The 17197-nt window shown below is 33.6% G+C and overlaps 1 protein-coding gene across 1 annotated transcript; it reads right to left on the reverse strand.

The window, feature by feature from the left end:
• Positions 1–6847: 6847 nt before the first annotated feature.
• LOC112508863 (metal-nicotianamine transporter YSL3-like) lies at positions 6848–9994 on the reverse strand. The gene is made up of 7 exons (XM_025113669.1): positions 9590–9994; positions 9337–9509; positions 8953–9050; positions 8682–8816; positions 8348–8537; positions 8163–8274; positions 6848–7998 (listed from the first exon to the last, which is right to left on the reverse strand). Exons 1-7 carry the CDS (start codon positions 9945–9947, stop codon positions 7067–7069), a joined length of 1998 nt encoding a protein of 665 aa, XP_024969437.1. The 5' UTR covers positions 9948–9994; the 3' UTR covers positions 6848–7066.
• Positions 9995–17197: the final 7203 nt, after the last annotated feature.

Here is a 17197-nt window from a genome sequence, read left to right on the forward strand (position 1 = left end):
GGGGTAGATGGGTGGGTTATGTAACTGGAAGTCTGGAACGCCATCCTTGAAACCGAATGATAGGCGTGCATAAATTGGGAAACGACAAAATAAATATTGTTAGATTGTTTTTACTTTTTAAAAGTATATTACGTTTTTAGACCTTGTGGTTCGTTAAAATTTTCCATTTTCGTCCTTATAATTTTAAAATTTTAATTTTTATCCTTATAGTTTAATTCATTACCGAGTTTGGAATATTAAATAGCTTGTATCCATAGAGCATCTGGCGTAACATAGATAATTAATAAATACTTGGATTTTGATAAACTAATTACTTGTTTGCTCAAAATAATTAAAATTTCTAATTTTGATTCGAATGACAGAAAATATGGAGTTGAAGTAACTCACTCAGAACGTTTTTTAAAGGATTACGTGGTACAATTAGATCGAATAAGCCCTTTTGGAATAAATGCTCAGCCGCTTGTAAACCTTCGGTTTTTTGTCCTTGTACTTTAAAACTAATTGTTTTTTTTTTTTCGTTTCTATGGTTTACAGTTCATTTTAGTTTTAATCCTTCATGATTTAAAATGGTATTTTGGATTCAAAGATAAAAATAAAAATGAACTGCAAACAATAAGGATGAAAACTGAAATTTTAAAACCACAGGACAAAATCTGTAATTTTTAACAAACCACATGGACAAAAAGATAATTTACTCCATTTTTAATTTTTATTAATAATATAGAACTAGACCGAAACCATAATGGAATTTTCATTTTCATGCTATAATTGAAAATAAACAATAAAAAGAATAATAATAATAATTTGAAAAATATTCACACAATAAAAGATTGTTTTACTAAAAGAAACTTATTTGATTTTGTTAAGAACATTCGTTAACTTAAAGGTCATTTTAGTCATTTTGTAATTTTTATTAAAAATAAAGAGTTAACATGCAAAATAAAAAACTTGGATACAAACAGTAATTATAAAAAACAAACAAGACTCGAAATCATCGTTTCTGATATTCCTTTTATTTTTCTCTGGCAACCATCGTCATATCATCTCCATTACTACCATCCAAAAATCAAAACCCATAAACCATTAATGGAGGTTGGGATTTCCATTCGACGGGTTCAGTCAACCGAAATAATATCAAAAAATTTAACAATGATGATCGTTAAAAGGATGAGAAAGACAGTTGCATTGGCGCTGGTCGAACAAAGGAGTGGTTTGTCGTTGGAGACTGGTTGCTTGACGACGGCAAGAGGCATATCATCACGATCCAAATGGTCATAATCAATAATTGTGAATGTAAATGAAATACAAACAGCTAGATCTTGTTTTACAAGGCAATCCGTTGTTTGTTCCACAGAGAGCAAAGTCATCACTGGTTCACCTTATTTGCAACTTTTTTAATTACCCCATAGATAACCTTTTATCTAATCAACCGTTCACCAGAAGTTCGCATTTTGTTTTCTTTAAGAAGTTCACCAAATTTCTCTTTTGGACGTTTGGGTTCTTTAAGCAACGCGTGGTTTGAGATGAGGAGGACGATAGGTTAACAGGGACGACGAAAAAGAACAGTTGGTGAGATTAGGTTAGGATTTGTTTTTTGTTTTCAAATTTTTTTTTTTTGATGATTTATACACAAACTTTAATGAATTGTATATTGAATAGAGTATTGTCCATTTTCTTTGCTTTTGTCCCTACAATTTGTCTATTCTGAGTTTTCTGTCATTTTTTGCTCGGATCTGGACCCAAGTGAGGGTATTCTAGTCTTTTTTTCTTTTCATGAATGAAGTAGATGATTGGTCCATATAATTTACATTTTTATTGAATAAAAATCACTAGGGACTTGGGACATGTGGTTCACATGTTCTGTTATCTTTGAGTTTACCCTGAAAGCAAGGAGATTTGCAATCGTTTTTTAAAAACTAAAATTGTTAAAATACAATTTAAGTCGGATTTTCAAAAAAAAAAAAATTACGGATTTTGAATATGTGGTTTGTATTTTTTGCTCTCCTTAAGTCCACTCTGAAAGCGACTAGATTCGCAAAGTGTTTTTAAAAATAAAAAATTGTTAGAATATAATTTAAGTCGGGTTTTCATCTATCAATCATCAAAGCAACGAGATTCACGTAATATTTTTAAAAAACGATGAAAATAATTTATGTCCATTTACACCAGCGTAGTTTAATTCTTAACTTCAACAACCCTAGTATTCGGGCTGACTATCAACTCCTTTAATTATCCCGACTCTTATCACGAGAAACGTCTCCTTCTCGGAGCTTCTCATATACAACCTTAGCATTCAACCCAATATTGTTTGTCATAGTTTCAACATATGCTTTTTATTACCACTCGTCACATAGTTCTTTTCACAATCTATCTCCCCAATCCTAATTACTCGTATTAAGACAACCAAAATCTCATAAATGTTAAGATGAGCATACAAGAATGCTAGAAAGAGAATATAAATAATGAAATAGTATCTGTAACAATTCGTTCAACATGGATAGAAGGTGAAAATTATTAACTACTTATAAGTTTTAATTAGTGGGCTACCAATAACTTCCACCGTGGGTTTAAATTGGATTCGAATTTATTGGGCCAACCTGTTGCTTTGGGCTTCAGGGGTGTAAGTTACACATGGTATCAGAGCCGATCCTTGTACCATCGGAATAGCGGGGCAAACCTTATCAGGCATGATGAGTCCCTCGAGAGGGGGTGTTTGTAAAATCTATAGGTGAATCACACATTGCCGATGACAAGGAGGAAGATTTTGAGCAGGCTTGACGAGGACGTCTGGAGTTTAAGTGGGGAGTTTGTAACAACTCGTCCCACATGGATAGAAGGTGAGACTTGTTAGCTTCTTATAAGTCTCAAGTAGTGAGCTACCAATAACTTATACCATATTTTTTAGTTACATTCGAAATTATTGGGCTAGTCCGTTGCTTTGGGCTTCGGGGCTGTTACATGTTTTATATATATGCGTTCCCGAAGTCCACATTCCCTCTGTATGGCGACATCGAGTAGATTCTATGATTATAACTTCATTTTATACCAGACCATGAGGGCTCTCAGCGACATCATTAGTTCAATGTGCTCATCTATACACTTCTACTGTGTCTACTTACATTTTAGTGGTTACAAGTGAATGACTACGAATTTCACGTAGAATGCTAAGTATAAATCTAGATATTTACAAAAATTTTCTAGCTACACAAGACCTAGAAGAATATGTATTCTAGAATATGCTCGAGTTTTTTGGTCCTTCTAGAAGATTTTACCATACTCTTCGATGCTTTGGATAAAACATTTGTACATGACAAATATATGATTTATGAGGTACCAACTAATTTGTCAGTTATTTTATGACAGTCATATAATAAAAAAAAAAATATATATATATATATATATATATATATATATATAAGTTTTTATGTATAAAATAAGCCGAAGAAATATCATCCACATAACATGGGAGAAGAAATACACGTGACAAACATTGATTGGCTGGTCTCCAAACTCTCTTTCTACTCCACTCAGAGATGAAATTACCTTTGTAACCTTTTCATTTCATTTTATTTTTATTTCTATTTTGCCAAAATTTCCGTTTTACATTTTAACGAACCCTGTGGTTCCTCCAACAATTCACCACAGGGAGGGGGAGGAGTCTGTTGGTCAACCCCATTCTGCGACCACTGACGATCCTCCTTCATGGCTAAATCCTCCACCGCCGGCAGCATCTCCGCCGTCTCCTACTCACCTTCATCGTCTTTATCGTCTTCTCCGGCCCTCCGATTCCTTGGTCATCTCACAGTACCGGAAAAATCGTCAGATCTCAATAACGGTGGTATCGAGGAGTTTCACGAGAGCGACGTTTTTTGGTCTTCATCATCGGACGTATCTGACATTCCTTCACCGTCGAACGTATCCAGTTCTCCACCTATTCACCGGCAATACAATTCCGGTCTCTACGCTGCGTTATCAGATGACCAGCATCCGCTGGTTCGACGAAAACATGCCATGAGTCCGTCCCAATCTGCCGCCACGGCTGCTCGGACGATACCGCCCGTTGCTCTAAGACGTTCTTCGGAGCATTCTGTAGGTTATCACCAATCGGCGCCGGTGAACGTGCCGGTTTGGCCGAAGAATAAAACGAACAATTATTTAGGGCAATTTGATGAAGTGGTTGATAACGTGGTGGAGGAGGAAGATGAGGGGGAGATGGTTCCACCACATGAGATCGTCGCGAGATCGTACGTGACGTTTTCTGTGTTTGAGGGAGCCGGTCGTACGCTCAAAGGCAGGGATTTGTGTCGTGTTCGCAACGCGGTGTTTCAAAAAACAGGTTTTCTTGATTGAAAACTGAAACCTTCTTATTAGTTTTGTAATCTATTGATTTTTGTACCCTAATTCCTCTTGGAAATAAAATTTTGTTTTCTGTCATAACAATTACGTATGTTTCACTTCATGAAAGTACTTAGTTCTTGTGAATGCTTAGTCATAGACAGAATACGATTGAATAGCCCATCTTTCAAATTATATTCAGCCATTTGCAATTATATCACTTCATATGGAGATGGGAAATAATAATGAAGGACCAATGATTTTTTTTGGGGGTGGGGGGGATCAGATGCTTCAATTTTACTGCAAACTCTTTAGCTAAATTATCATTGAGATGTTAAATGAGCTCATAGAAGGTGGAATCAAATGGGTTTGTGACTTGAAATTCTAAATGGTCTCGCTTGGGAAGTTTTTTTGATTCATGGCCATCTTAATCAGAAAGGAATTCATGTTCCTTCCAGGAGACCATTTGCCTTCCTGCTTGGCAACATGGTTTGTAAAGTAGAGCTTCTACAAGATTTGTAAGGGGATGTTTGGTTTATTTTCCATTAAGTTATACATGAATAAACTTGTGGTGTGGATTAATCCGTCTTTATAGATTGGGAAAGTTTTTGTTTGAAATGGTTTTTTCATAATTGGAAGGAGCTTGTTTTTATTTGGGATGAGCGGGCTTGAAAAAGACTTGGCTTTCTACATTATGCTCTCCTCTGAAAGCTTACTGAATAAGCTGCGAGTCCTATTAAGCTCATTAAGCTGCTAAACAGTCAGGCCCTAAGTGCGGTATCTTGACAACAGGAATGTTAAAAGAAATGACTCAACCTGCTATACCCTTCATCTTCCATGTTCCACGGACACCTACATAAAGTCTTTGTTAATGAATTACCTTCATGGTGTTTCTGTATTTTTTATCAAGTTGACCAGATGATAGAATTGGTACTTGTTACTTCTATTTCTGTTTTTTCTTGTTTTGTTGGCAAGACATCCAAGCTTTTGGTTACTCCATGAGAAGGTATGCTAAGGTATCTTGTTTCTTTCATTTGCTTGTTTTAATGAATCGATATTCTTGACGAAAATATCAAATATTGCTCATGTGATGTAATATTACAAGATCTAGGATGGTCCAGATATCTTTTGGGATTTGATTCTCCAGTCTGCAACTTGAAGGTACCATCTTTTCCTTTCATCTGGGTCCATCAGGACTGTTTCACCTTCATTCTTCTGTAATAAAACAATCAGATTTATCTTTTGTGTTGTTGTCTTTATCTTTTATAATTCCTATGCATGCTTTCTGGGGTTGCATCTTACGGAGTTGCCAGTTTCTCAATCCAGAGGAGTGGCTAATGAAGATAAAAAGTTCTAATTAATTAGTTTAAATTTATTTTGTTGAATGGAAAAACCAAAAGGAGGAACAACGAATAACTGGCAGTAGAGATGGAGAAGGCTTCTTTTCTATTTTCAATACTACATCGTAACACCATCTTTCTCCTTTGTTTGGAAATGCTGGGAAGTTCTTTTAGATGATGCTCTTATTTCGACTCTTTGCATTACAACCCTTGTAAATTGCGTCTATATTGTTGGTACCCGAATAGATTCTTACGTAATATAAGTAGTTAAGTCATCCTCCCGTGAAGGCAAAAGTTCTTTTGTTGAATCGGGATCAACTAGGACAGAAATAAAGCATTGGGTCGAACTTTTTATTGTTCAATAATTTGCTGAATCCGAATAAGAGACTTGAAGATTGTCTTTTTGGATATTCTGCTTTGTAATGAAGCTATTAGTGATGAAAGTTATGCAAAAAGTAGGCTCACTTTCATGTCTATAATTAGCTTTTGCTAGCTGTGTTGTTTTCTTGCAAAAGTTCAAGTAATGGAGCATCTCCTGGACCACAGAAAGAGGTTTCTTTCTTTAATTTTCGTTGGTGTACTGATATGCTTTTGATCTTGTTAGCTTATAGAAAACGTGCTAGATGAAAGGTATGGTTGCAGCTGACGTTGATTTATGTGAGAATGGGATAATGATGGAGCATCTTGTGCTTGATGCTTAGCAGGGCTACACTCATTGAATGGTGCATAATCTTTTCATGTCTTTTTCAACATGATGTGAAGTATTTAAAGTTGTGATTCCTATGACATGTTTGATAAAAGATTAATGAGTTTAACATGACTCACAACTTATTATGTCAGCTATGTATGATAGGACATGTTTATTAACAACTTAATGAGCTTAATAAGATTCACAGCTTATTCGATCAGCTATATATAATTGTTTGGTAGTGACTTAATGATATAGAAAGTGGCTTGTTTAATAAGCTTATAGGGAGGAGCTTTATGCAAAAAAAATTTAAGTTTTTTCCAAAACTGTCCATACCAATTAACCATTCACATTTTATAGTCCCAGATGGCTTTACAGAGCATTTGATCTGGTCACGAAGTTTTCACTGTTCTCGAAAGTGGTAGGACCATTAACCATTCACATTTTATAGTCCCAGATGGCTTTACAGACCTGCAGTCTTTTCTTTTGTGAAAAAAGTGCAAATTACACTCTTAGAACCCTTGAATCTTGATTCACATGTTTTCTACTATTACAATATTTGGTTGGTACAATTTTATGTTTATTACGCTTTCTATTTATTCTATATTACATGCGAGTTACAATCATCAGAGTTCTAAACTTCTAATCTTTATAACAAAACTGCCAAGGGATGTGTAATTTCGTTTGAATAATCCCAACTTCATTAGTTCTTTGTAGGCAAAAAGCTCATGCAGATAGGAGGTCTGACTCCAGCCAATGCAAGGATTGAGGAAGGAAGAATCCATAATCCATCACCACAAATCAAACCTGAAGCAACAGCAGGTACCATCAGGTTTGCCTTCTGCTTATTGATCTTATGCCATATAAACACAAATAGACTTCCCATACACATATCGATAGCGAAATAAGCCCCAACAAGAAACGGCACAGCCATAGCCATTGGTAACGGAATCCATGCCCCTATTTTCTTTGAAGAGGTGTCCCGTACCAAATTCGCCATCATGGCAAACGTAAAAAACCCATAACAGAGCTGTAAGCAATGGTGAGGCAGTGCAGAGAATCCTTCGACGCCTAGAATTGCCATATTGCGGTAAATAATGGCGTAAGGAGCTTTATATTCTCCATCTGGATTCCCAACATCAAATGCTTTGTAGAAAAGGAAAAACGTGAGAGGAGCCACCACACATCCGATGGCCGTCCCAATAGCTTGGCTAACCAGCATTGACCTAGGTGAAGTAAGGGTCAGATGACCCGTCTTGAAATCATGCATCAAATCAGAGGAAATCGAGACCATTGATTTTATCAAACCACATCCAACAAGTCCAGCCACAACACCATTTTGCTTTCCGGACATTGCAGCAAGCACAAAAAGAGCAACCTTCCCGTAATTATATGCCATATTCATGTCTGTTAAACCAGCACCATAGGCATTACAAAAGCCCAAAGATGGTGCAATAACATAGGCGACCAGAACAAAATACCATTTGAGCTCCGGAAACATGATTGGGATGATAATAATGGAAACAACCGAGAAGATCACATAACCAATCGCTGCAACCCAGAAGGGAATGCTTTCTCTCAAGAACACCTCGTTTTTTTGGAGGTTATCGAGAGGTTGATTGTTGCTATCTGGGTCTATTTAACATAGTACGAGATATCATTAGAATGTCATAAACAAACCAAACCAAACAAACCCACTATATCCAATCCGAATGTAGGACCATGGTTTGCACTAGAATGTCATGAAGTCTACAACTTTAAAGACTTTCATTATGCTTTTGCAGGTTTGAAGAACTTACTGGTTTTAGGGTTCTTTCTTGAGGTGGTATATATGTTTCTTGCAGTGAAGAAAGTGATCTTGAGAAAATTGTATAGACCATCTCCTAGGATAAGCGCGATCGAAATGAAAACCTGCAAATACAAGAACCTTTTAGACCTCAAAAGTCAAAACGCGTCTCTTTACAAAACATTCACCCCGACTAACCTTATAGCCATTTAGACTCTTCATGCTGCTTTCTGATAAACTTGCAGGAAACCAATTGCCTTTGCGGTCACCTATGAGTGGCCACATTACACCATATGATAGCACGGCTCCTGCAAGCAACGACAAGTTCACAAGATGCGAACATATCATTCCTGCTCCTATGTAAGTCATACTAAAATCAAAATAAAACCTGCACAGTAGCAACACATTCATATGATCAACATAGGATACTGTTTCATAAAACTACCCAAAATGTATAACCAAACAAACCCATTATACTACGTTCCATTTGAAAGCTGGGAGGGGTAGGATGTACTCGAACTAAATTGCTTACGTGTTTGCATATGCTGTTAACCCGAATGTAGGAAAGTATGTGAATCCACATTTGCCTGATCCTGAAAAGAACCACTGGAAACAAGCCCAAGCGAAACTCCCTGTGAAGAATTTCGCAAACCCCACAACTTGCTTCCTACAAGAATTGCATGTTCATTAGTGTTTGTTTATGTTCGTTTAGCATCTTAAGGAAAGAAGATAAAAACAAGAATATATCTTTTTTACATGTTCATCGGTTTGTTTACAACCCTATTTTAACGGTGGTGTGATACCTGGCCATTTTGTCTCCTTTGGGAGTATGGAAGCCATTGATGAGCACTGCTGTAGCTGTTCCACTTGGGTATGTCAATTTGTAGTCGATGATCATAATCTACCAAACAAGACAAAGTTATGGGTTGTTTGGTTGGCTTTCCATTAAGTCAATAAAAGATGTGTGCATTAATTGGAAGGTTTTTCAGGAACTTGGTTTTTAATCAGGTTTGAGTAAAACTTGGCTTTATTTATGCATAAAGCTCTCTAGAAACTTATTGTTAAGCCACTTTCCAGATAGCTTACTGAATAAGCTACGTCCTATTCAGCTGCGCTGCTAAGGAACAGGCCCTTCATGATGCTCAGAAACTGTATAATATACAAGTGAAGAAGCACAAGGTACAAACCTTTCTGAGAGGAACCAAAGCCAAAAGACCAACGAAGCTGGTAACAAACAAAAAACCAGTCATCCAGCCGATCCCAGGTTCTTTATAACTCCCAGCTGAATTCCCTTCTGTATCAACCCCTGCTTGCTCATATGTCTTCTTGTTTAATCCCAATAAATAAGACCCAAATCCACCTTCATAAATAATCCTTAATTAAATCAATAATCAAAACCTAAAAACATCATTCAAATAGAATAATCAAAACTGAACAAACCTCCAACGGCAATGCTGTAGCAAGCAACAGCACATGTCTGAATGATGGTATTCTCTTGTCTGGTAAACGGCGTCGTTACGAAGCCAGCTTTATGAACCAGCTTCGTCCATGTTCTAATGAACACGAAGGCCAAAAGTGCAGCAGAAACGTTGAGATTTGGGACCAAACCAGTCGTCAAATTAAGCTTCATTACGATCACACTGTAGATAATCCCGATCAATAAACTCGCCACCAGTCCTCGAATGGTTATGTGTTTGTTCCAGGGCTGAATCCGCTTTGAACTACCGTCGTTTTGGCCTGCCGTCGTCGTCTCCTCTTCCATTCTCTCCGTCTCATCAATCTCTCTGGAATCCTCCATTTTCTGAACCACTTGGGATCAAATCATCAAATTCCCGCTTCGTATTATAGATGAAATCGATAGGAATTTAAAGATCAAAATGGAATGTACTTCAAAAGGATGTGTAGTACATAATGGATCAGAAGTTGGTAGTACAAAAAGTTGAACATAAATCAACTGTGGGTTTTGTGGTTCGAGAGGTGGGTTGAAATACATATATCAGCCAGATGTTGACTTGCAAATTTTTCTTGGGATATATTGCATTTTCAGTCCCTGTGGTTTTTTCAAAAATTTCTCCTTATAATTTTGATATTAACAATTTTTTGTCTTTATAATTTATAATTAATTACCTTTTTCGTCCTTATAATTACTTTTTTCGTTTCTATGGTTTAGAATTCATTTCTATTTTAAAAAAATATTTTAACCTATAAATTAAAAATCATAATCTTGAAATGATAGGGATAGATCCGTAATTTCTAGCAAACTATAGGAATAAAAAACTAAATTTATCTATCCTCTTTTTCTTTTCTTTTTTGTTTGAAAGAGACCCTTTAGGTTGAGAATATTTTTCCATTCTTTCAAAAAGCGACCATTACCGAATCAGGTTTTTATTTTTGGACTTACTGTATATGTGACTTTTTTATAATATTAATGATCAACTCGAACACTAACTAAACGGTAAATATTTTCGGTATTTGTATTCATCAGTTTGGTTTCAGTTTAATCGATTTGATTTAAACCATCTTTTAGCTTATTACACACGATATGTGTACTGTTACATGTGTATTCATGTAAACATAGGGGCTTAATGATTTAAAAACTTATCAAACATTAAGTGTTGGATTCAAAGCTCGTATTAAATTGACTTCCTATAACCAAGGATGCTCATATCTTGATAATATTTGTGAGAAAATCTATCTAAATGTTTTCTTTCATTTGATTTTTTTCCCCATCTAACTATAATATTTAATGTATTGATTAATATATATTTATTTCATGATTTTTTGTTTCATGCATATTTGGTTTACAATGTGAAATTTTCATATGTATTTTTTATTTCACAAATCCGTCAAAGAATTTCATATTATAGACTGAGTATATGTGAAACAAATGTATGTGTGTCTACATATATATATATATATATATATATATATGATTTTATAAATATTTTTAAAAAAAATTAAGAAAGGTTAGATTTTAGAGTTTTAAGATTTTTTTTCTCAATTTCACTAGCTTGTTAAGAAAATTCCAAAAATAAAAAATAGAAGAGAAGATGGAATTAAATGGAGAAAAAGACGAATAGACTGTTTGACAGTTGCTGAATGGTTGAGTGTAGAATGATTAAGTAGTCAGAATGAAATATAATTGTTTAGTAATTGTTTACAATAAAATCAGGGCGTTGAATGGTTAGGGAGACACATGATACAAAATCATTCTGAGAGTTTAGAACCATTAAGAGACAAACTTTTTTTTGCCAAACAAGATTCACCTTTTAACGATTCAAATGTTACCTCTTAATGAAACTATTAAGAAGTAAACAAACAACCTCGAAGGCGTTGTTTGTTTCTTATAAAAAAAACTTCTTTATCAGGCTTTTATAGCTGATTTGTTAAAAGCTGGGGTCATTTACACTATTTGTTTTTTCAATTTTTTAAAGGTATTTACATCTTATTTTTCTTTTATCTAGTAAGAGGTAAACCAACATCTTATTTGTCTTTTATTGTTCCTCAAACTGTCAACAACAACATTTCTCAATTAATTAACGTTGATCGATCATTTCTCTCAATCGATTCTTATCTCAATCCTCACCTCTTTAATTGATATATTTTAATATGATTTAAATGTGTTAAACACCGTCAATGACATATTTTCGTTTAAAAGAATGCTAATGATATAATTTTTTTTATTAACCTGGATATCCAACTCGTTATGCAAGCCAACTAATTCCAGGACGACCACCTGCTTTGAAAGTAGCCCGGAGTCAACACATTTGAACTTTCGTGACCACAAGGGTATTTTTTTTTTCTTCCTTAGATAATGAATGATTTTGTGAAATTGTATAAATTTATCTATAAGTTCAACACTATAATTTTTTAATGGGTAAAACTGACAACTTAAACAAATTCAGACGTTTATTAGTTTATAAGAAACAAACAGTCTCATTGATTCAGATTTCAGAACTAGCCACCATCTCTTATAAATCAAAGGTGAAATAAGATTTTAGACTTCGCCAAATTTTAAAAAACAAACGCTACGGCAGACTTATTTATTCATTTAAAAGAAACGCTCCAGTTAATAAATTAATAAAATATAAAATGATAAATATTTTAATATTATAATTAATGTTAAAATTTATAAAAAAATTAATAGAGAAAGATAATAAAATTATTTTAATTTTTTTATGAAATTTTATTAAATATTTTAATATTATATTTAATGTTAAAAAAAATTAAATTGTGAAATTGTTATTTAGTATTTTTTTTTTGTACATTATTGAAATCTACTTTTATCTATACTATCTTATAAAGCAAATTTGCTAAATGTCTTAAAAACAATCTTGATTGCACAAAGTACTACTTATTTATGCATAAAGTCTTGAAGTCTTAAAAGTTTACAACTTTAACAGCATAAGGTATCAGTCCCCATTTCGCCACCCATCGTTATCAGTTATCATCGTACAACTCAATTTCACAGCCCCCAGGTGACAATTCCTTTTCTCGAATACTACTATTCAGTCGACGATTCCTTTTCTCCAAGACGACTATCCAGGCGCCCTCCCTCTCTCGAGATGCAGGTTTTATTTATGTTATGTTATTGCTCAATCGGTTTCTCATACGATTCATCTTGCTATTCAGGCGCTCTCTCGCTCCATCGATTTAGGGTTTCTTTGATAAAAGTTGTTTGTAAAGGTACTCCATCGATTTAGGGTTTCTTCGATCCTTTCTGTCCGATTTCTTTTATTTCTTTTAACGGAAGTTGTGTGTCCATTTGGTTTGATCCTTTCGATTTCATTGATTTCTTTGATATTTTTGTTCATGTTATGCTTAATTCATTGTTGTTGATGCCGATTAACATTTGATTTTTCTTGTTGATGCAACTTAACATAATGTCAATATCAGCAAGTAGTAAGTAGAGGTCCACTTGGTTCGATCCTTTTGGGCTTGAATCATATACATGATGGTTCGAATATTGAGGTTTAAATTTTGTTTTTGATACTTTGATTAAGATGCACAATCAGTGATTTTAGTAATTGTTCTTGGAGTTTCAAATTGAATATGTTTGGATGATGCTTATTCTTTGAATCTGGCATGCTTGCATTTTCAGGATGCCACAATGCTTATTCGTTTATTTGTTTGTCTTTATCTAAATACTAAAGATTCATTATTGTTTGGATTATAGTTTGCTTATATCTTGTTTTTGCCATTCTGACAATTTCTTATATCATGTCTTTGGTTTATGGTTTGCTTCTTTGGTTATACTACTTGCCCCTCATATACATGAAGTTGATCTGTAGGATGAGTATGTTTCAAACATGGCTAAAGCTCTTATATTTTCGCTATTTATTAGTAACTAGCAGATCGTTTGTTTTAGTTGGCTTCCATCTTATAGTTTTCTGAATGACTATTAAAAATGTTATTTATTCTGCAGTCATTTTGTCCCAAATCCAATGAGAGTTTGAGAAAGCACACCAAGTAAATCCTTTGTTTTTATTCCAACTTTCACCCTTAGCTTTGTGGTTGATTCATGAAGGAGTAGCTTATACCTTCATCTCATGCAGGCATATCTGGATTATCCTTATGGTAACATATGAAAGAGTGTTTGATTGGAGGATTGCAGGTAGATGGAGGTTTAGGGCCTTCTACCATTAAAACACAGGTGTTGTAGGTGCAAATTGCATTGTTGTTGGGAGTTAAGTGTTTGGAGCTGCAGAACAAGTGTGAATGAAGCCCAAAAACATTTATTTATTAAGCATATGCTAGATATAAAGTTTCCCAACGTGATGTACAATTTGATACCGCGAACATGATAAATTTAGGAATTGCTATTCTGATTCGCTTTCTTACATTATACAATTGTAGAGCTAGCTTTGTTAGATGTATTGATAAAATTGAGGTGGACTACTAAACTACTTGGATTTACCTGGCTTAAGTCCTGTCTCATACTCGGTCTGAGGTTTATCCTTTTGGTTTGGTTTCATTTCATATGGATTAAAGCTTTAGTTCTATCCTTTTTTTTTGGTTTGACAACATGGACTTTTGTAAAATATTGTGTTATTTTGCTGTTTGGGGGGTTATAAGGATGATCTAAATAGTATGCCCCCTGTAAAGAAATTGGTTGTCATCATAGTAGTTGAAGACAACAAAATTAAATGGAGAAAGCTACTGTTTTGGAAGTCTGTTGATAATTGTATGATTGGGAAGGCTGGCTGCTGGTACCTAACTGTTTGGAACTATACTGGATTCATAAACTCTATTATAGATTCCTGTTTTATTTGGAATTTTGGGATTTGATATAGAATTTTTGGTGATCAATTGATGCAGCTCACCAGCTATTCCTATGCTGCATCCATAAGGGATTTTTTTACTGTAATTGAATGGAGAAAGAAATTACAATATTACGGTCCATGCGATGTTTTTATTTTTGAATAAAATCTAAATTTGAAGATATCATAAAAATTTGACAAAATTACATCGATATTAGTATCAAATTAACTATTTAAAATTCATCATTTTTTGTGTAATTTTTTAATTCAATTTTTTTAATTATAATTTAATTTAAGTTCAATAACGAAGTAATTTATATTTTGTTTAATAATATAATTTTCTTATAAAGATAATAGTTAATTATTTTGTTAGAACTCGATAATTATCTTAATTATATTTTACATTTTTTATATTTTAAAATGAGATGTTTATCCTCTATTTGATTATATTTATCCACAGTTAGTTACACGAATTCAAACATGGCTTTAATAAGTTGTACTTATGCATAGTTTACTTATAATTTTGAATTTTAAGTAATATGCATCAATATACAGTACTTCATATAGAAAAAAAAATTGTTTTTAAGAGTTTTTGTCAAATGCTTTATAATATAATATAGATGAGGACTGGGCTGTTAAGTTCATATTGGATTTTAAATTGTCATACAATTTTTTTCATTGATAGACTGTAATTGAAACCATGACTCTTATTTATTCAAATTGTATTAATATGTAAAGACCAAGTATAATTTATATCATCGTTAAATCTTTTATAATAAAACCAGTAAAACTTTAAAATCGTTGAAATTCACGGCTTCCACCGCATTATGCAAATACACAACTAGTTACTTATAAATCATTTAATTTATCGGTGGCCTGGGTGTCGTGTGGTGGAAACGTGCCGTGCTAAAGAGTAAAGACAGCTTTTTGGATGAGATAATAAAAGTTACCTAACGCACCTTCATCTTTACAATAGTTACCAAACAGAACCTCAACTTATGATTCTTAAACTTCTGCCCCAAAATAATCAAACATTTTTATTAAATAAATTACAAATCGTACAAAACCGAAATCAACTTTCTCCAATCCTATTTAAAAGACAAAAGAAATTTCTTCTATCAACGGGAAATTTAAATGACCATCACCTCGTAACATCCAAAGTTTGAATCAACAAGCTGACTCAATAATTTTGAATTCAATTAAAAAACTATTGATAACACACAACTTGAGACTTATAAGGAGCTCATAAATCTCATTTTTTATTCATATGTAACAAGTTGTTACATTTTGTTGAGAAAAATCAGTCCATTTTTTTTTTTCTGTTATGGCTTAAAATACATTTTAACTTTCGAAAAAAGGGAAATACAATGATACCCAAAATAGTAAATAAACGAATTATGACGTATATTCATACATAGAATAATCTGTATGTAAGAAGAAACAACATAAATATAGGATTATTTGACCGTTTAATCCATATAAAATAATACATGTCACATAAACATGCAAATACTCAGAATATGGGATAAATTGGAAATTGAGATGGGAATATATGCCATTTAATGTTGAGAACGTTTTCCATTTTTAAAGAAGCATATATTACCAGATTACCATAACTATCTTTTCATTTTTTTTTTTTTTGCTTCAACAGCTTGTTAAAATAAATTCCAAGTGAAAAAGATAAATCGAAGAGAGAATGAAGAATTATGCAAATTCAGATATTCCTTTAAAAACTAAAATTATTTTAATTTTCCTTTGAAAGTTTGCTCATATATCAAATATTTTAATAATATACTTAGTATTATAAAAATTAAATTGCGAAATTGTTGTAGTTAAATGTAATTTTTTTGCTCAAACAGCCTTCCTAAACTATCTCTAAAATGGAGAAATTAAGGGAGAGATGAGTTTTTTCTCTAAAAATGATTGCCAATTGAGACCGTTAATAAAAACAACTTCGAAAATAAATACTTCGAGAGAAAATAATATTTTAATAGATGAATTGAATATTTTAGTCAATGTTGGATTCTCCAAAATGAAAAATATTTTGGAGATGAATGTAATTTTTTTTTATGTGGAGATTTTAACTTTTTAATTCTATATTTTAGAGAAATTTAAGAGATTCTGTTAGAGATGCTCTTACCTCTTAATCATTTCTTTCCTAGCCATAGTTCCACGGTTGACAGGTCTGTAATTTGCAGAGGGTCAAAGCATAGGTCCACAATTATGTACCTTTGGGAAAACACATTTGCAATAACTAATTTACCCAGCAAAAACTTATCAAGTAACGGTGGTAAGTTCTCGATACTTTTCGTACCAAATAAATTCTCGGTGTCGAAGGATTCTCGGCACTTCCTCACCACTGCTTACAGTTATGTTACGGGGTTTTCGCGTTTGCGATGATGGTGAATTTGGTACGAGACGCCTCTCCGAAGAAAATCAGGGGGTGGGTTCCGTTACCAATGGCTATGGCTGTGCCGTTTGTTGTGGGGGCTTATTTCGCGATCGATATGTGCATGGGAAGTTTGTTTGTGTTCATATGGCATAAGATGAATAAGCAAAAAGCAAAGGTGATGGTACCTGCTGGTTTGATCTGTGGTGATTCTTCCTTCCTCAATCCTTGCTTTGGCTGGAATCAGACCTCCAATCTGTATGAGGTTTTTGCCTACAAACAAGTAATGGAATTGAAAGAAGTTTTGAAATCTGGTGATGATATCTACCATCTTAATAACAGAAACCTAGTTTTGACCATCTCTACTGCTTTTTTTTTTTTTTGTAGAGATGGTCAAAA

The sequence above is a fragment of the Cynara cardunculus genome (genome assembly GCF_001531365.2).
Source record: "Cynara cardunculus var. scolymus isolate 2C chromosome LG 3, CcrdV1, whole genome shotgun sequence".
Classification (NCBI taxonomy): Eukaryota; Viridiplantae; Streptophyta; class Magnoliopsida; order Asterales; family Asteraceae; genus Cynara; species Cynara cardunculus.

What these genes read in the sequence shown, in the direction of transcription:
- LOC112508863 (XM_025113669.1), bottom strand. Translation starts at nt 9,947, where the DNA reads ATGGAGGATTCCAGAGAGATTGATGAGACGGAGAGAATGGAAGAGGAG. An exon ending in AAAGGAGACAAAATGGCCAG is followed by an intron (nt 8,817 to 8,952) that starts GTATCACACCAC and finishes CAATTCTTGTAG; the next exon opens with GAAGCAAGTTGTGGGGTTTG. An exon ending in AGAGTCTAAATGGCTATAAG is followed by an intron (nt 8,275 to 8,347) that starts GTTAGTCGGGGT and finishes TTGTATTTGCAG; the next exon opens with GTTTTCATTTCGATCGCGCT.